A 15940-nucleotide genomic window follows, 5' to 3' on the forward strand; every position below is an offset into this window, starting at 1 on the left:
GTCAAGGAGGGCTGTTCCTGATATGCAAGCAGAAATACTGGTGAATATTCAGAAACAGCAGCCTTATGGCTCGTGTGAGAAAAATAGCAGAGATCACTAAAGGGAGCAATGAGATCAGCTCATGCACAAACACAGCTGCAGTACTGTGGTGCTGCCCTTGACCTCTTCTGCAAGCTCACAGTAGGAAGCAAAGAAAAGTGCCTGTTGTTCAAGGAGCACAGTGATCAATCTTACAGTCCTCGTCACAAGCCTGATATTCCTGACACGCTTTACAGCACCCTGATGAGTGACATGTGAGTCTTTCTTCTGCTGGTATACTCCATGAGTTCTTACAAGGAATAAAGCAGGGCTGGGTGTTAAGAGTTCCACTAACAGCCTCACCTCCCCAAGTGATTCTTGTTGAGCTCTCAGTGACTTCCCACACACATTCCAACATTCAGCCTGCACGGCTTCCACATCCCCCTCCTCCCCAATCACTCGCACTGCCCCCTGCCTTACAGCCACTGTCCCCAGAGCCCTGCTGTGCCATCCCAACCCGCAGGGCGCCGTGCCTGCACTCACACTGCTCCCGCATGCCGGCCTCCTGGCACTTGCGCAGCCGGCACTCCTGGCACTTGCGGCGCATGTACATGTCCATCTCGCACTTGCCGCCGTTCTTGCAGGCGTACTGCGCGCCCTTGATGACGCTGCGGCGGAAGAAGCCCTTGCAGCCTTCGCAGCTCAGCACGTTGTAGTGGAAGCCAGAGGCCTTGTCCCCACACACGCTGCACACTTCATTTCCCAGCATCTTAGGGGCTGGGCCCTTCTTCCGCTTCAAGGGGGGATTTTCTACCGAAATGAACGGTAGCGAGGAAAAAAATCAAAACAAAAGAAAAGTAAATTTATAGGCATGAAGGAAGCGTGATGTTTGCAGCTGACTGCACCACTCCTGACAACCAACATCCTCACTCAAACCCATTATCTCCCAGCCACACAGCCCTTCTGGGCAAGCAAGTCTTCTGCAACAAACTTACTGACATAATCCACAAGGTTTCACCTCAAGCGTTCTGCACTTTCCAATTATAGTTATGTTACCAATGTGAGAAAGATCTACAAAAACTTGTGTTGAAATCCAAGATTGTGCAAAAAGTGAATTTCTTCAGAACTCACCTCAAGTTCTCTTACTTCTATTTTCTGTCATACATATGGACAAGAGTAAGGAAAAATGTTTCCTCAATTCAGCAGTGACAGAAAGCCAGTGCTGAAACTGTGACCCTACAAAATCCAGACTGAACAGACAATCCCTGTAACTGAACACTTGGGGAAATTGTTGAAACGGCAGACAGCAGCTTGTGGAATTCACACAAGTACTACACTTCACAAACTCTGTGAGCCTTTGGAATCCTGAAGACAGCATCTCCTCTTCAAGAAGGGCGCTCCTCACTCCTAAAACTGAAACACTCTCATAGTGACAGTTCCTATACTAAAGCTTGTTGTTCTGTCTCAAACATGGGACCTTCACTACTGCTTCACACTTCAGATGGTTTTGTGCAGCAGCTCCCAGCTCTTCCTATATAATTCTGAGAGATTTTAATCTTATTAGTGGCTCTGCATTTTGAAAACATCTTTGGTCTGCTCCAACACATCTTACCTTAAGCACTCCAGTTGAATGCTTGCTGATATTACATGTGCATTCCCTTTCTATTAGCCCTCTCTCTTTTCCATCCATTTAATTCTAGCTATGCTGACATCTGATATTCTACGCAGCTCATAGTGCAGGTACTTTTCTGAGTGTCAGATATTATTGATTCATAGCAGCTGTTAAAAAAAATTACAACCAGCATGTCTTGATAAATCTCCAGATAATGTTTAGATATGCCTGGAAAGCCTTTACACTGGAGTTACTGCTTAGTTTGAAGAAAAAGGCTACTGCATTTCTTGATCAGCATCAGGGTTACAATCGCAAAATTGTAAAAAAACTACAAAAATGTCTCATTTTTGTACTTACTCCTCCAATACTTCTATCCTTACTTGTGTTTATATTTACTATTCTGCTCAAGTTCTTGAAATGGTAACCAGTTTTAGGTCAGTCTCAGACATCATTATTTGTGTTCCCCAATACAAGTTTTCAGCCATAAGTATCTTGGTGTTGATTTTCAATACCACTGACTTTACAGAGGCTCGGAGGCCACTCAGTTTGGTCTGCATGTCTCCTTGCAGACTGGACCGCAAGAAAACGTCATCAGAAAGGTTAAATTTCTGATATTCTCCTCTCTTGTTCAACTGTATTTCTCTTCACACACTACCAAGTAAAAATTATGCAACGCCTACAGTTATTTCAGATTACTTAGTATAAACACATGTAATGGCAGACTAACTAGTGTAACAACTTTGCTGATGCCTCAAGTGATGTTCATATGCTTCTGAGGAACAGCAGAGTACTCCAATGACTTCCACAGATAAATCTGTCCCTGCTTTGGATTTCTTAGCTGTCTTTAAGACATTACATAAATTTCTTATTACCTTTTCTATGACTGCTTTATTGAGACAGATAGGCTTATTCTTTGATCTATGCAAACTATTTTCCATCTCTGCACATGAAGCATTTTAGTTACATAGATGATTATTGTTATTTTCTGTAGTCAAAGATAACACAGAAATAATGTAAGATGTATAAAGAAAGCATGAATGCCACCTCTAAACCTTTAGCTCTCATTAGGGTTCTCCATCCTCTGTAGATTCCCTGTTTAATAAACATTTTCCACATTTTGTGGTTTTTTCCTTACATTTTCATAAGGATATAATCTATCAATCCCTTTCTTTTCAAGTCCTCAGACCCATTTTAAGGATATTTATTGGACAATCTCATATCACCTTTTAACTACTCTCTTTGTTTCTACTCCACTAAGAAGTCCTCATTCAATGTTCAGATTATCTCTTCATTTTATATCAAGATTGCTCATTGCCTCACTGCTGAGCAAACACATTAATTTGTCATATTTTAATTAAGAAGATGATCCTAAGCACTTATGCTTTCCTTTTTTTGTGTTACCTGTCCAGAGATATTATACAGTCTTCTTATAGTTTGAAAGTGTAGGATTGTGGCGATAAGCAGCAGCTTTAACTACAGAATCTCAGTTCTATGTCTGACACTCTTCATCCTCAGTTAACATAAGAAATACATGGAGAAACTCCTACTGTCTTCCCATTGCACAAACCTGCAAAACCCTATCATTTCTTTGCACCACCTACCCTTGTTGAATTGTTACCTGTAGTAAAGCTTTATTGTTCAGCAGCTTTTGATAAGGCCAAAAAATCTTATCTTACTGCCATGGACCTAGTCTCTAGAAGGTGAAATATGCAAAATATTCAACACATTTATCACTTAGATAAACTCGGTCTTCAGCTGTCAATAACTGACTCTATTCTTAGACATCACCTCTGAGTGCATCAAGCACAGTAGAACTTGTTCTAAAATTTTGCCAAGTATCAATTCTGCTTACAGCTGAAAGAATGGATAGCCTTTACTTTATCTTGCATAGATTTAGTGAGAATTTTTGCATACCTGCATGCTCAGGGGGGTTCTCTGAGCCAGGGAAGAGTGCAAGCCCTTCCTCCTCCATTTCAAATACACTTGCCACCCTCTTCCCATGATCCTGTGTGCTGAGTTGAGTGGGACCCATGGAAGCCTCACAGGAAGGGCTCACTATAATCTCATCGCTGCAGCATTGTTTCTGCCAAGCAAGGGGCCACAGGCATCTATCTTCAAAGTCCTTAGTTTTTCTCTACTACTGAAAGTCAGGAAGTACCTGTGGAAAAAAAACAAACAGATGCAAAAGAGGCAAGAGTTCAACTACTGAGACTATTAACTTCCAAAATCTATTACAAGCTGTATCACAAGCAAGGTTCAAGATTTCATTTCCGTAATTAGCTTTGTTTTATCAATGTTTCCACTCTTAAAACACAATATTTTAACAAACTGTGGGAAAAGGTACAAGACTAGCATATCCAGGTGCAAAACTATTCTTTCATTGCCAACAGATTTATCAAAGCAAGACAAGTCTTCATTACTGCCAACACTATCAGTGCACTTCATCCCTGATCTCTCCAAGTGTGTAAGAGGGAAATTCCTGACATTATAACCAGTGGCCTTTGTTAAAGTTTCCAGTAACAAACAGCTCAGTGCCACCAGCTGCCCTGAATTTTGGTGCATGAATTGCAGAGCATATAGAAAATTGGAAAAGAGATTTTTCATACAATTATTTAGCAGACTACAAGATATTGAATTTCCCTCTTAGTAGCCAAAGACTGACGATGCATCAAAGATAAAGATGATAAATCCTCCCCTCACCTACAGTAAGAAACTGAAAGCCAGCATCCTCCCTATGGGAAATGGCCATGATGCCATTCTCAGGAAACAGATTCACCAGCCTTCTGAGGACACTCTTTTGTGGAACCTAGGAACCATACTGAAAAGCATCTTCATTACAGTTAGTAGAGCCCTAAGTCCACTACGGAACCTGAAACTGGAAAGCAAATCCAACCACTTTTTCCAAAAAGCCCCACCTGCACAGAAAGGACCCTACTCAGCAGATTGCACAGATTCAGTGAAACTGATGTAAATTGCTAATGTAAATACCCCTAAGCTGATTGAACGTCACTTGATCTTAACTCAGTGATTTACCAATGCAAGCTAAAGAGATTAACTGATTTAAAAAGCAACTATGGGAAAGGCCTGTACTAGTTTGAATGACTAAGCTCAGGACTGGAAGCCTTTCAGTCCCTGAAAGACAGGAGGTGACAGAAAGCTCTGAAGCAGTTCAGATACAAGAGCATCAGGCAAGCAGGGGCATGCCTCACACACTCTAGTGCTCACCATGAAGAGATAGAAAACCACTGTCCCAGGTCCCTTCTTTCCTCCTGGGTATTTGGACTAGACCACACAACTTTTCTCAGAATGTCAAAAACAAAGATGAAAGCAATGCTTCTAAAAATGAACCCCCTCCCAGAACTCTGAAACAGGCATCAAGTGTAAAAGCAAGTCACATTGTCAGGCCTGCTGAGATCCTGTCATCTCCAATTACACTGTGGATGCAGGTGTTAAAACCCACAGGGCACATTAATTCACGTGACATCTGTAAACATAGCCTCAGACTGCATCAGGAACTCAGAGCTCCCTTCCCTAAGGGAGCTGGACAAACAGACTATCTAGGATAAAAGCAGTGACAGCAAATATGAAACTTAAACCTACAGACAGAAGGAAGTCCTACTGTGGGATAGTACAACCTAACCGATGTGATTTGCAACCAATTTGAAGAAACTCATGGTCCTCAAAGGAACAATGTGGCTACCACAATCAATTTCTTAAAAAAAGTCTCCCCAGGAAATCTTGCAGAATCTGAAAACCTTGTGGAAGCAGCATAGAGCATCAGCTGGAGATGGGAACTTTACTGAAACAAATCCAAACCCAATTTGTATTCCTAGTCCTATGTAAGCTCCTCACCGATGCTGACACAGATGTCTCTGGACATGTTTGGGCATGAAACAAGAAAGTTAAGAGTAAGCCTCTGCATCTCCACAATCCCTTAAACCACGCAAAAGACTCACTCAAAGAATAATTATTGTGCAGAATGAATCACCAGCAGCACTACTGCAGCAATTTTTCAAAGCAAGGGTTTGATCACCCATCTGAGGGACTGAGTAACAGTGCTCAGGCCCAGGCCTCCAGTACAGCGACCCATTCTTAGCACATCCTTGCCTCAACTGAAACTTATTCCAGGAAACAACAGAAGGGTACAGACTAATGGGATTTCAGAACTGTGCGATCTGCACCATGACTGACATTGCAAGAGTGAAACTTGCTGTCAGCAATACACCTGGAGACCAAAGGGGAGTGTCTGCAAGACTGCAAGCTACCAAGAGAGAGGGGAATATAAATCCATGTGCACATCCCGGACACAGCAACAGAGAAGCCACTTTCTGCACTGTAGAACTACCCAATGTGTTTCTGCTTCATGCACCAGCCTCCAACCTTCCCAAAACAGAATGGGCCAGATAGAAAAGGTTACTTGTCTTCTTTGCTCCAAAGACAGAGCGCTTGTCCTTTTGTAGGTGCAATAATAACACTTGCAGGCTGAAAAACTGACCTAACAGCGAAGAGCAGCACTCTGGTGCTAGGTAAAGAAGCCTTCTGAGCATTTTCCTCACATGCACACAAGTGAGAGGCTGTGTGACGAGGCCTGAGGCTTAGTTTTCACAGAAATGCACAAGGATTGTTTTTATACAACTAAAAATCTTGCCACGTTTTGTACTAATAATGATGCTATTAGAGATTCACACCTTCCAACCTGCACCACCACTTCAACCAAAAATGCAGAAAGGTGATGCAAGCCATAACTGCAAGAGGGAACACTGTCTTCTTGACACAGTCAGCTGTGCTGCCTCCCATTGTCTGTCTCAACTCCTACAGTTTCAGAAACCAGGACTGGCCATGTGGCAAAAGATGAAGCAATCACTTCTCACAAATGCAGCATCTTGAAGAGAGTAACCTGATGAGCAGACATATTCCAGTGAAGAAACATGTGGAGATGAAAGGCTGAGGGAAACAAATCTCTGCTAGCCCTTGCCACCCATGTCTCAAATGCAACACTAAACACTTCTCAAACGTGTTGCCATCAGCTTCACCCTACTCCATTTCTTCAATCTCCCCTTCTTTTCTGAGAAAACAGAACAACTCAGATACTGATGGTCTCCAGGTCAGCACTCTTACAACAAAGTACTGTTTTTTTCAGAGACTAAAGATGGCAGCCCTGGCTCTTGCACCTCATGCTAAATGTCAGAAACATTCATCACTTCCTCCAGCAACAATTTCATCCTATTCCCTCAGCTGAGTCCTCTTATAAGCCCGCTGAAGCACTTACACATTCTTCTAGGAGACTTTGATCTGACCTGTCATCAACAGACTAAGCTACAGATCATTGAGGACAAGTAAAGGAGATACCACTGAGCAGCACAGAATATGTAGAAGTCAAATGCAGTTAGTGTGAGCCTTCTGCTAAAGAGTGCTGTTATCTCCCTTGTTTTCTTAGTCTAACACTTTCTGTGAGGAGTTTAAGGATCAGGAACCAGACCAGATGCAAGCACATCTCTGAAGAAACTTAGTGTTCATGTGTTACACAGGAACAATGAGAGGAATAGTACAACAAGCCCTTTACCTCCAAATAATGGATGCTCAGAAGAAAGAGTAGCTTTTTTTAAAGTTTGGTAAAGTCTCTGTGATCCTTCAAAACAGAATTTACTCGCTGTCATTCTGGCCCTGTAAATTACAGTATACTACAGTTTCTGCCAAGGCAAACATATACAGCTATGTTTCAGTTCTGTAATGAATCACAAGCAGCCAATTTGCAGCGTGTCAGCATCAGCACAAGAGACCTCATGTTTGCACACATATGCTAACATGACTGTGCTCACTGTGTGTCAACAGGACGGCACCTCTCTGCATGGGCCTTAATAGGCTGTTGGTGAACTGACGGGAAATAGAACTGATGGGAAGGGCTGTCTTTCAGAGGTAACTAAAGCAGGGATATAATTTGGCATTTTGGCTTCTAGGTGTGCTCTGACATGCAGTATAGATTCACTTTGGCTGCTAGCATTTATCTCTGAAAGCTGGCCCCGTGGCAGTGCATAATGACCTTTGCTGAAACCTAAATGCACAACTCACACAGTGATAAATGCTACACTGGCTATCAAATGCTGGCTGCAGATCTAAATGGCCAAGAAAAGAAAACAACACCAGTTAGACTGAGATTTCACAGGACTCTATAGCACCAGCAGAGAACTAAGCCCCTTGAGAGACACCACTGTTCCAATCCTTTCATACAGAGTAACCATTTTTTGTGACCTAATGCTTTTCCTATACTGTTCCTGGTGTAGCAGCCAGAGTATTTTCACAAATCTTCCCTAGGATCTTGTTACTACCTTGTAGCTGTTTCAGAGAAACAATTATTCCCAGCTCATGTTGGCTCATTCTTCTTCCTTCCCTCTACATCATCACATTTCTCAAAAAATGCTGAAACAGATAGGAAGTCTATGAGTGAGGCAAAAGTATATATATGACACATTTCAATCAGGAAAAAGTTGAAAAAGACACCTTGTACCTTTCACGACAGAAAATGAATCTGTTGCTTTGAAAATGAAGTAATACTACAAGTGAAAACTGTCAAAACTCACATGGAAAAATAATTTCAGATTGACAATGGGAGAGAAAAATCACAAAATGTGAAAAGCAGTGCAACAGGATACTGTAAAGAATGATTTTGAACAGTATGTCTACAAAGAATGGAAAAAAAGTTCTGCAACTCTCAGGGAACAGACTAGCTCAGTCCCCCTGCTGTAAATCCCTCTCTCAGAGAACTGCAGGGACAGAGTTTGAAATCACATTATGCATTTTGATCTCCCAGAAGCAAAAGGCAGCCACAAGCTGGAAAGAGTTTGCGAGCCACCGTCAGTCCCAAGCTGATAAAGAAAAGCGACAGCCTCCTGATTGCTTTCATTTGCTGTCCAGCTAAGCTTCAGCTGACCATGAGCAGCTGTCCAAGACTGTAGCACTGCTTTGTAAGTCTTTTAAGTTGTTGTCACCATTGACAATTATGCAGAAGAGTCCTACAAGTCACTCCCAGCTGTGCAGCTGCATTCCAGTCTCTTGCCCTCAAATTAAGGGTCTTAATTGCCACCTCTCCCTCCCTAGCTCAGTTCCAAAGCCTGCCTCCTTCCCCCGTCCCCCACCTTACTTTGGGTTTTACTCCTGCTGCTGACCAACTCCTTTATTACCCATAACTTTACTGATTCCTGGTCTTTGCCCAGGCATTTGTCTCTTCCTTTGAAGTGGGCTCACTGCAGCATCCAGCTCTCACTGGATTTTGTTTGGTCTAAACACAAGGCATGCTGTCTCCTACCCAGGTCAGGCATGGAAACCACCACAAAGTTCAGAGAACAACAGCAGAAGTGACTAACAACTGAAAAGATTAAAATAAACAAATATATGTCACTTGATTGAAAGAGCACTGGGAAGAGAAGAAAGGTGTAACTACGGTTTCCTGAAAGGTATTAACTCTGAAAGACAGTATGTCTAAAGAACACTGAGAAGGGAAAAGTCTATTACAGAAAAACACCCTAAAGCTGAGTTCTGGGAGACTGGAAGTCTCCATAAGTTTCCTTCTAGAATTAGACCTTATAACTACAACCAAAATACAAAAAGAGTTCTATGGATATTTATGAATCTGAACTTAGTATGAGTTAACTATTCTGTGGGTGAAGTGTCTATTATCAACATACAATGGTAGCAACAGGAGTTCCAAGCCAGTTTCACCCTACAGAAGGCAAGAAGGAATGTAGGACTGAAATAAGTGAATAAATGGGTTAGCAAAGGGAATTAGAATCTTAAGGGACAACTGTATGACCAAATACAATGCAATAAAACAGGGCAGAACAAGCCCAAAGTACTTCTGCTTTGCTCCACATAAAAAGTCCAAAAAACAAAACCGGCTCCTTGTCCACAATCTGCAGAGTACAATATTTGTTTCTTTCCTGCAGAACCTGTGGACTCCCTCATTTTAGAAATATGGCTTCCCAAATTTTAAATCAGATGACAGAATGCACTGACTCCAGTCCCACACAGGGAACTACAGGCTCTGCAAAGCTCACCCCCAACAGCAACTGTTTTGCAAGTCAGCTCTCCTGCTCACATTCCTCATCCAGAAGAAGGTGCTCCCTGCTCTCTCACCTGCCTCTCATTATACCTTGCCTGGCAAAGGCTGAAGTTTTGGGTTTGCCCTTCCCTTCAACTCTTGGTTTCTGTCTGATTAAAGAGAGCCATGTCAACAGAAGGAGCAAGAGGAAAAGAGAGCATACATGTGACTACTTTCAGGGTGGGTAAGATCCTGAAATGGATTGTGCCTTTATTTTTCCTCCCTCCCTCTCTCCCAATTGCCAGATGTCCTTGGTTCTGCAACTGAGTGGAGGAGAAAGGAGACGAGGTTATTGAAGTTCATTCACACTGCACACAGGGCTGCTCCCGCCTCTCTTCCTGTTTGCAAGGAAATATTAGTCCCTCTGACAACAGGAGACAGAGAGAGGCAGACAAGTGGATGGGGGAAGAGTGAGAAGAAGAGGGAAAGGAAGAGAGAGAGGGGAGGGAAACAAGGAGAGGGAGAAAGGGATTATGGTAAGATAAGACTTTTCCCTGGTTAATGAACTGGAAATTAATAACAAGTCATATCAGGAGTGATGTAGCCACCTTGTTGCCATGAAATTCCTTTTAAAGGCCATTGACACAAGTTCAATTGAACTCTGGAAAACAACACAACCCTGATCTGGATGAAAGAAATCTCTAAACCCTTCTAGGCTTTCTACTGTCACCTCAGCTTTCAAGCTTCTGGCTAACCTGGAGTATAGCTACCTCAGGAATGGCCAAAACCAGGGCATGCACAGGCTTACAGCAAGGAAGATGTGACAGCAGCAGCATCCCTCCATCCTGCCCTCCAAGCCATCCTGTAAAACGACAAGTCATCCCCCCTCAGCTCTGTCTGGCCAGATGAGCTGTGTAGCCAGTTTCTCAACATGGGGAAGAGACAAAGCAGAGTCACTTTAGAGGGACACCAACTTTTGCAGCACTCACAGGGATGAACATGAGCAGAACTTGCTGTTTGTAGCTGAACTGCAATAATCCCCTGTGTCTGGCCACGACTCCAGCTCACTGACAGCTCAACAGCACTATCAGCACCGACCTTCAGATGGCAGGAAGCACAACTCAGTCTCTGATAGGGGCTTCCTACAGGAAAAATTCCATCTGTGCTCCTCCCAGGAGGATGAAACACTCAGAGCAGCTGCCCCCTCCTGCTAGCAGAAAGCAAAGGGCAGCTCTGTGCCACTTCTGAGGAAGCAGAAGGGAGGGAATCCAGCCTGGGTGCCTGTCCACAGAATGTGTCAGCATCAACTGTAATAGCAATTTTTTCCTATGGAAACTCACTTTAAATTGGAAACAACATTCTTTTGCCAGTAGCACTCAATTTCTCTAAGTAAACGTAGCTAACCTAGCACTAAGTCTTTTTTCCCCTTGCACATGTATCTATGCAAATGTGGTTTTGGTTTACACATCTGTTTTCCTTTCTAGGGTCTCTGTAGTGGCTAATAGTGTCATTCCTTCACATTTCTAACCAGAACATTAGATACACACATCACCAACACCAACAAAAAAAAAAAAAAAAAAAAAAAAGAAAAACAAAACCACCACCAAAACAACAATAAAAAACCCCAAATGTAAAAAGTGTTCAAGCAACCAACAAAACTTCCTACTATAAAATAATCTGCTAACAAAATCCCCCTTCAATTTGGAAAATTAAAGTTGAGGTGTCTGTAGCTCATTAATCCTGCTGCTGACCAGCTCTTACACACCCTTCATGCAGCAATAGCTCATCACATCCCACTTGAAGGCCAAAAATGCAATCTGACCCCACCACCTCCGTTTCTTTATAAATGCCACTGCACAACATCATGGAAAACAGGACCAGACTCAGTTTCTTTCTGGATGCCTTCTCTGTATTTACTCAGCCATCAATATTGTGCTCTGCACAATTATACGTAGCTATGCAAAACATAACAGTTGGGCATTCTTTTAAGCAACAGTTTTATAACGCAGGGCTTCCTTTTTCTTCCCAGAGAACAGTTTAAAAGAGAGAAGAAGTAATAGTGTCATCAAGATCAGAAGCAATGAAAATAACCAACTAGGTCCAAAAAGCAGGGTTTTTTTTAAATGGGGCTTGCATAGAAGTTGGAAGGGAGTGGAGAGAATTAGAGAAGCCTCTCTCTTCAATAATTGTGGATTCTTCTGGGAGCACCATATTACAGAACAAAAATTCTACCATGGATCCTACATTCCTCCTTCATGACCCTTAGTCCCACAGACGTTATTGCCTGGCTTCAGGGAAACATGAGTCTGATTCACAGCAGATTTGAGAAGTCACCCCAATGCTATTTCCAATCTGAAGCAAGAGATCAGAACTTTAAGGAAAAACAAAAATACCCAAAATAACATCCTGGTAGAGGAAATGCCAGGGAAAAGGGCTAAACCTAGTCCATAAGGAATAAGAGGACCAATAAGATTATGTCTAGAAAAGAGCACTGCAGGCCTTTTTTCTGCAGATAGAAAATGGTAGTGATAAATAATGCCACAACATAATGGGTTTTTTTTACCTGTTTCCTTAAAAAATTATTTCATCTCAACTATGCAGTAAGAGAACAGTATTTCATGACTATTCTAGCCAAGTACTTTTTATCAAGGGAAATCTCCTCAGCTCCCCAGGCTGTCTCAGTGCATCTCTTCAACACAGAACCTCAAACTGCTGTTGACTCCTCTGAGCAGGAACATGGCAGAGTCCACTAACTGCACTGAGCTACTGAAACAGATAAAGGCAAAAAAATAAGCAGCTGCACCATTTTATCAGCAAAACAAGATGACAAAAGACACAAAGCCATAGCATATATCATGGCAAAGCCAAAAAGATAAGCAAAAAGAGAAATTAAAAGCTCTCAACTCCTATCCCTTGTCCAGACTACATTCTCTTTCAAACTGGTCTTCTCCATCCTCTACCAGCTAGGAAATTAGAGGACATGAAGAAGAGAAGCAGAAGAGGAAAGAACAGAAGGGGAAGGCCGCTTACAGTAAAACCGTTTGTTCACTTTACAGACTTCCTCCTTTCCTCCCACCCCAGGAGTACTGCCATCAGCACACTGCACATCACCGTAAGTGATACAAGATTGCTTCTGGGAAACAACCTCTTAATAATGTCTCTATATAACACTTTGTATCCAAACACCATTCCACCCAAAAGCATCAATCAAAACAAATACTACCGCTCATAAGCAAACCAGAAATACAGTACTGGATTGCAAAACAGGCAGGAAACTCATTAAGATTCCCTTCAGGGCAGTAGGGGAAAAGCACTGATTCCCATTCATAGAAGGATCATCCCTAGATGCAGCACAGAGGTCAGGAAGAAATTACAGTACTACCGAAATACCTATACAAAGAACACATCAGAAGGATACTGTAACAGAGTTTTAAACTGCTTCAGAGTAAGGCTGACTGGTAGTCTATTCCCCACTCAAGCATCATCAGGGATCTATTTTGTTGGGTTTTGCTCATACTGCTCTCAGAAGAGCAGGAGGAGAGAGGCAGGGTTGCAGATGTACATATCCAAACATAGATTAGCCAGAAGACTGCAGCACAGCAATGAAGGAGATCAGAAGAGCTGCCAAGAAACACAGTGAAGACTGGCAGAGGGGGGCGGGTCAGAATAAAGGACTATTAAGAGCTTTGCTGCAAAGTAAACTTGCCCTGCTTTTGACTACTCTTCTGGATTCTGGCCTGTATAGGCTATTTCTGCTTTGGGGGTCATTGCAACTGAACCCTTACAAGGTACAGTATCAACAAAATCAGGAAGACTTCTCTGAGTTTTATAAACCCACCAAGCAGAAGCTAGGAGGGAAGGGTTAAAGGTCTGAAAGTGAGATAAAGAGATCTGTGTGACAGGAAGGGAGCATGTGAGAGGGCGTGTGACAGGCTGTGTAGCAGAATGTGTGTGTCAATCTCATTGCCTTCGAGGCTCTTGGCCAAATGTGGAGCTGAACTTTCTGCAGACTTCGTCCTGCCAAGTCATGTTCCCTTCTCACACTGCCTGACATCACCACAAATACTCAGCTCAAAAACAGCCCAGAGCCGGACAGAATCCACCGCTCAAGCCCCAGCCAGTGAAATGGCTGCATTGCCAGCACACCCACCAGAAGGGAAAACAGAGCCACCGAATCTCCTTACAGGTTGTCTCCAAGCGCCCAGGAGGCCTCACCCTCATCCATGCACAAAGTGCGCTACCAAGGTACACAGAGACCAGAGATGCTAACAGACCAATGTTCTCCTCTTGCCCCAATAACAGCTCAGAACAGAATGAAAGGCTGCACAAAAGGTTTTTTAACAGAAAAATGCAAAGAACGTAACCATCAGACCATCTGAGTTTGTCACAAGCATCCCGCTGCAAGGAGCGCAGTCTACTCCCAACTCTGGCACAACCCTGCCACAAGAAGGGAGCCATCACACATGACACAAGGACAAATGAGAAGCCAGCAATCCTGCAAAGACTGATGCTCCAGCAGAGTCTGCAGGAAGCCAGCATGTGTTATCCTATCAGAGCACTCATATAACCTTGACTTCTCAGAAATAAGTGCAATTCCAAGATCAAGGCTGCAAAATGCAGCACGTGTACAAGTGTGTGGGAGTAGGCAATGGGACTAAGCCAACAAGTGGCTCCATTTCTTATTTTGATCCTTGTGTCAGGGAAGAAGGGTGTGGATGGCCCACTGATTCTGGGACACTGCTAAAGGCACCACCCAGAGCAAGTATCAGGGAGTAGCACGGGAAGATGATACTGAAGCAAGGGAGAAAAAAGTCTGCAGTTTCTTCTTGTTTTTTTCTTCAACCTTCACCCCCAGTCTGCTGCTTAAAAGCAGCTCTTTAGAAAATGCCCTCAAAGTTATGTCCCTGCTTTTCAGACACATACTGATAACAGAGGCTACCTTGTATAATTATTCTATCTATATTCTATATCTTACATTTTAAATTTTTATTTTTAATTTTAAAACACTCCTCACAACAGAAGTTCCCTCTTCCTTTGCTAAGGAAGGGGTTCTGACACCTTCCTTAAAGGCACATAAGTGCAACCTTGCCTGTCCTGATGCTACACGGACCTTAAATCATATCCTTATGTATCATATCCTTACCTGGCTTCCTGTCCAGACATGAGGATGCCTGAGAATGTCCATCTCACCAGCTGCAACACAAAAGCTATCTTTTTAACTTCTTCCTAGCCCTTTCACAGAAATCAACATATTATTCCTTTCCTGCACACAATGGCCAAAAGTGGGAACAGTCAATCAGAAGACTAGAATCACAAAGTAGCTTTTTGAGGCCAGGTGACAGCTTCTCCTACGCTTGAAGCTTGGAGCTGGCTGAGCCTGAGCTGCCCTGCCTCGGTGGCACCTCTCATGCAAGCCAATGCACGCTGCTGAGGGCTGCCCACAGGACTCTGAGTGTGCATGTGTGCCTGCATGTCAAGGCATGCACCACCACAGCAAGTCCCAAAGGCTGTTCCAGTGCAAGTTCATGTGCCCACACAAAGCTCTATGTGAGCTTCTGCTGGCAGATGTGCAAAAAGCCACTACATGTGCATCTCTGGCTGTGAAATCCTCCAGCAAAAATCTCTGGCAAGGCATGTGGAGTCCTTTGGGGGCTGGCACATTTCTGCATGTATGTCCGTGGCAACCAAAACATACTACAGAGCTGTTACAGAAGCCTACCTGTTCACCCTCATTTCATAAGAGCTCTAGATGAGAATACTTACATTCCAAACATTTTCCTTTGAATTGGTTTTACACACAGTTTTCAAGATTACACTTGTTAATTTATTTTCTAAGTCAATGGCAAATTATGATGAAATCCAAACCAACCATTTAAACAAACACATGCAGGCCCTATTCAAGCAGGACATGGCTAGTGGAGAATGTTTAAAAAGTCTAACTCTAAACTTGAGAAAGTCACCAAGTCTGCAAAGTCAGTACAAAACAATTCTTTCTTAAAAAGGTAGAGATTAGTTTCTTCAATTCACTTATTAAATTAGTTCAGTTCACTCAAAGGTGGTGCAGGCAGTATAAAATGGGTGGAAGCTACCTCTCTTACAATCTCCAAATGAAAACAAGACAAGGAACGATGAGTTATGCTCATTCTAAGATCTGGAAGGAGACAATTACCAAAACTAACCAGTTTGTTCTGCTAAATACAGATAACATTACCCTGATAGAATCAGTTATTTAATAGCACACTCCAGGATATTTTCTCTTATGTATCCAGTGCATG

The 15940-nt window shown here is 42.8% G+C and overlaps 1 protein-coding gene across 7 annotated transcripts in view; it reads right to left on the reverse strand.

The window, feature by feature from the left end:
- Positions 1-15940, reverse strand: part of NR1H3 (nuclear receptor subfamily 1 group H member 3) — a 30767-nt gene that overhangs the window by 9195 nt on the left and 5632 nt on the right. For 5 of the 7 annotated variants that reach the window (XM_059849368.1, XM_059849365.1, XM_059849367.1 and 2 more), the window contains exons 2-3: positions 3545-3788; positions 562-828 (exon numbers count right to left, since the gene is read on the reverse strand). In XM_059849368.1, coding sequence (XP_059705351.1) covers positions 562-828; positions 3545-3662 — 385 coding nt within the window. In that variant the 5' untranslated portion in view covers positions 3663-3788. Of the gene's footprint in view, positions 1-561; positions 829-3544; positions 3789-4330; positions 7891-7956; positions 8183-15940 lie in introns of those variants that run through there. The other 2 variants (XM_059849370.1, XM_059849371.1) reach the window with 2 other exon arrangements.

Source organism: Haemorhous mexicanus, chromosome 6 (genome assembly GCF_027477595.1).
Source record: "Haemorhous mexicanus isolate bHaeMex1 chromosome 6, bHaeMex1.pri, whole genome shotgun sequence".
Lineage (NCBI taxonomy): Eukaryota > Metazoa > Chordata > Aves > Passeriformes > Fringillidae > Haemorhous > Haemorhous mexicanus.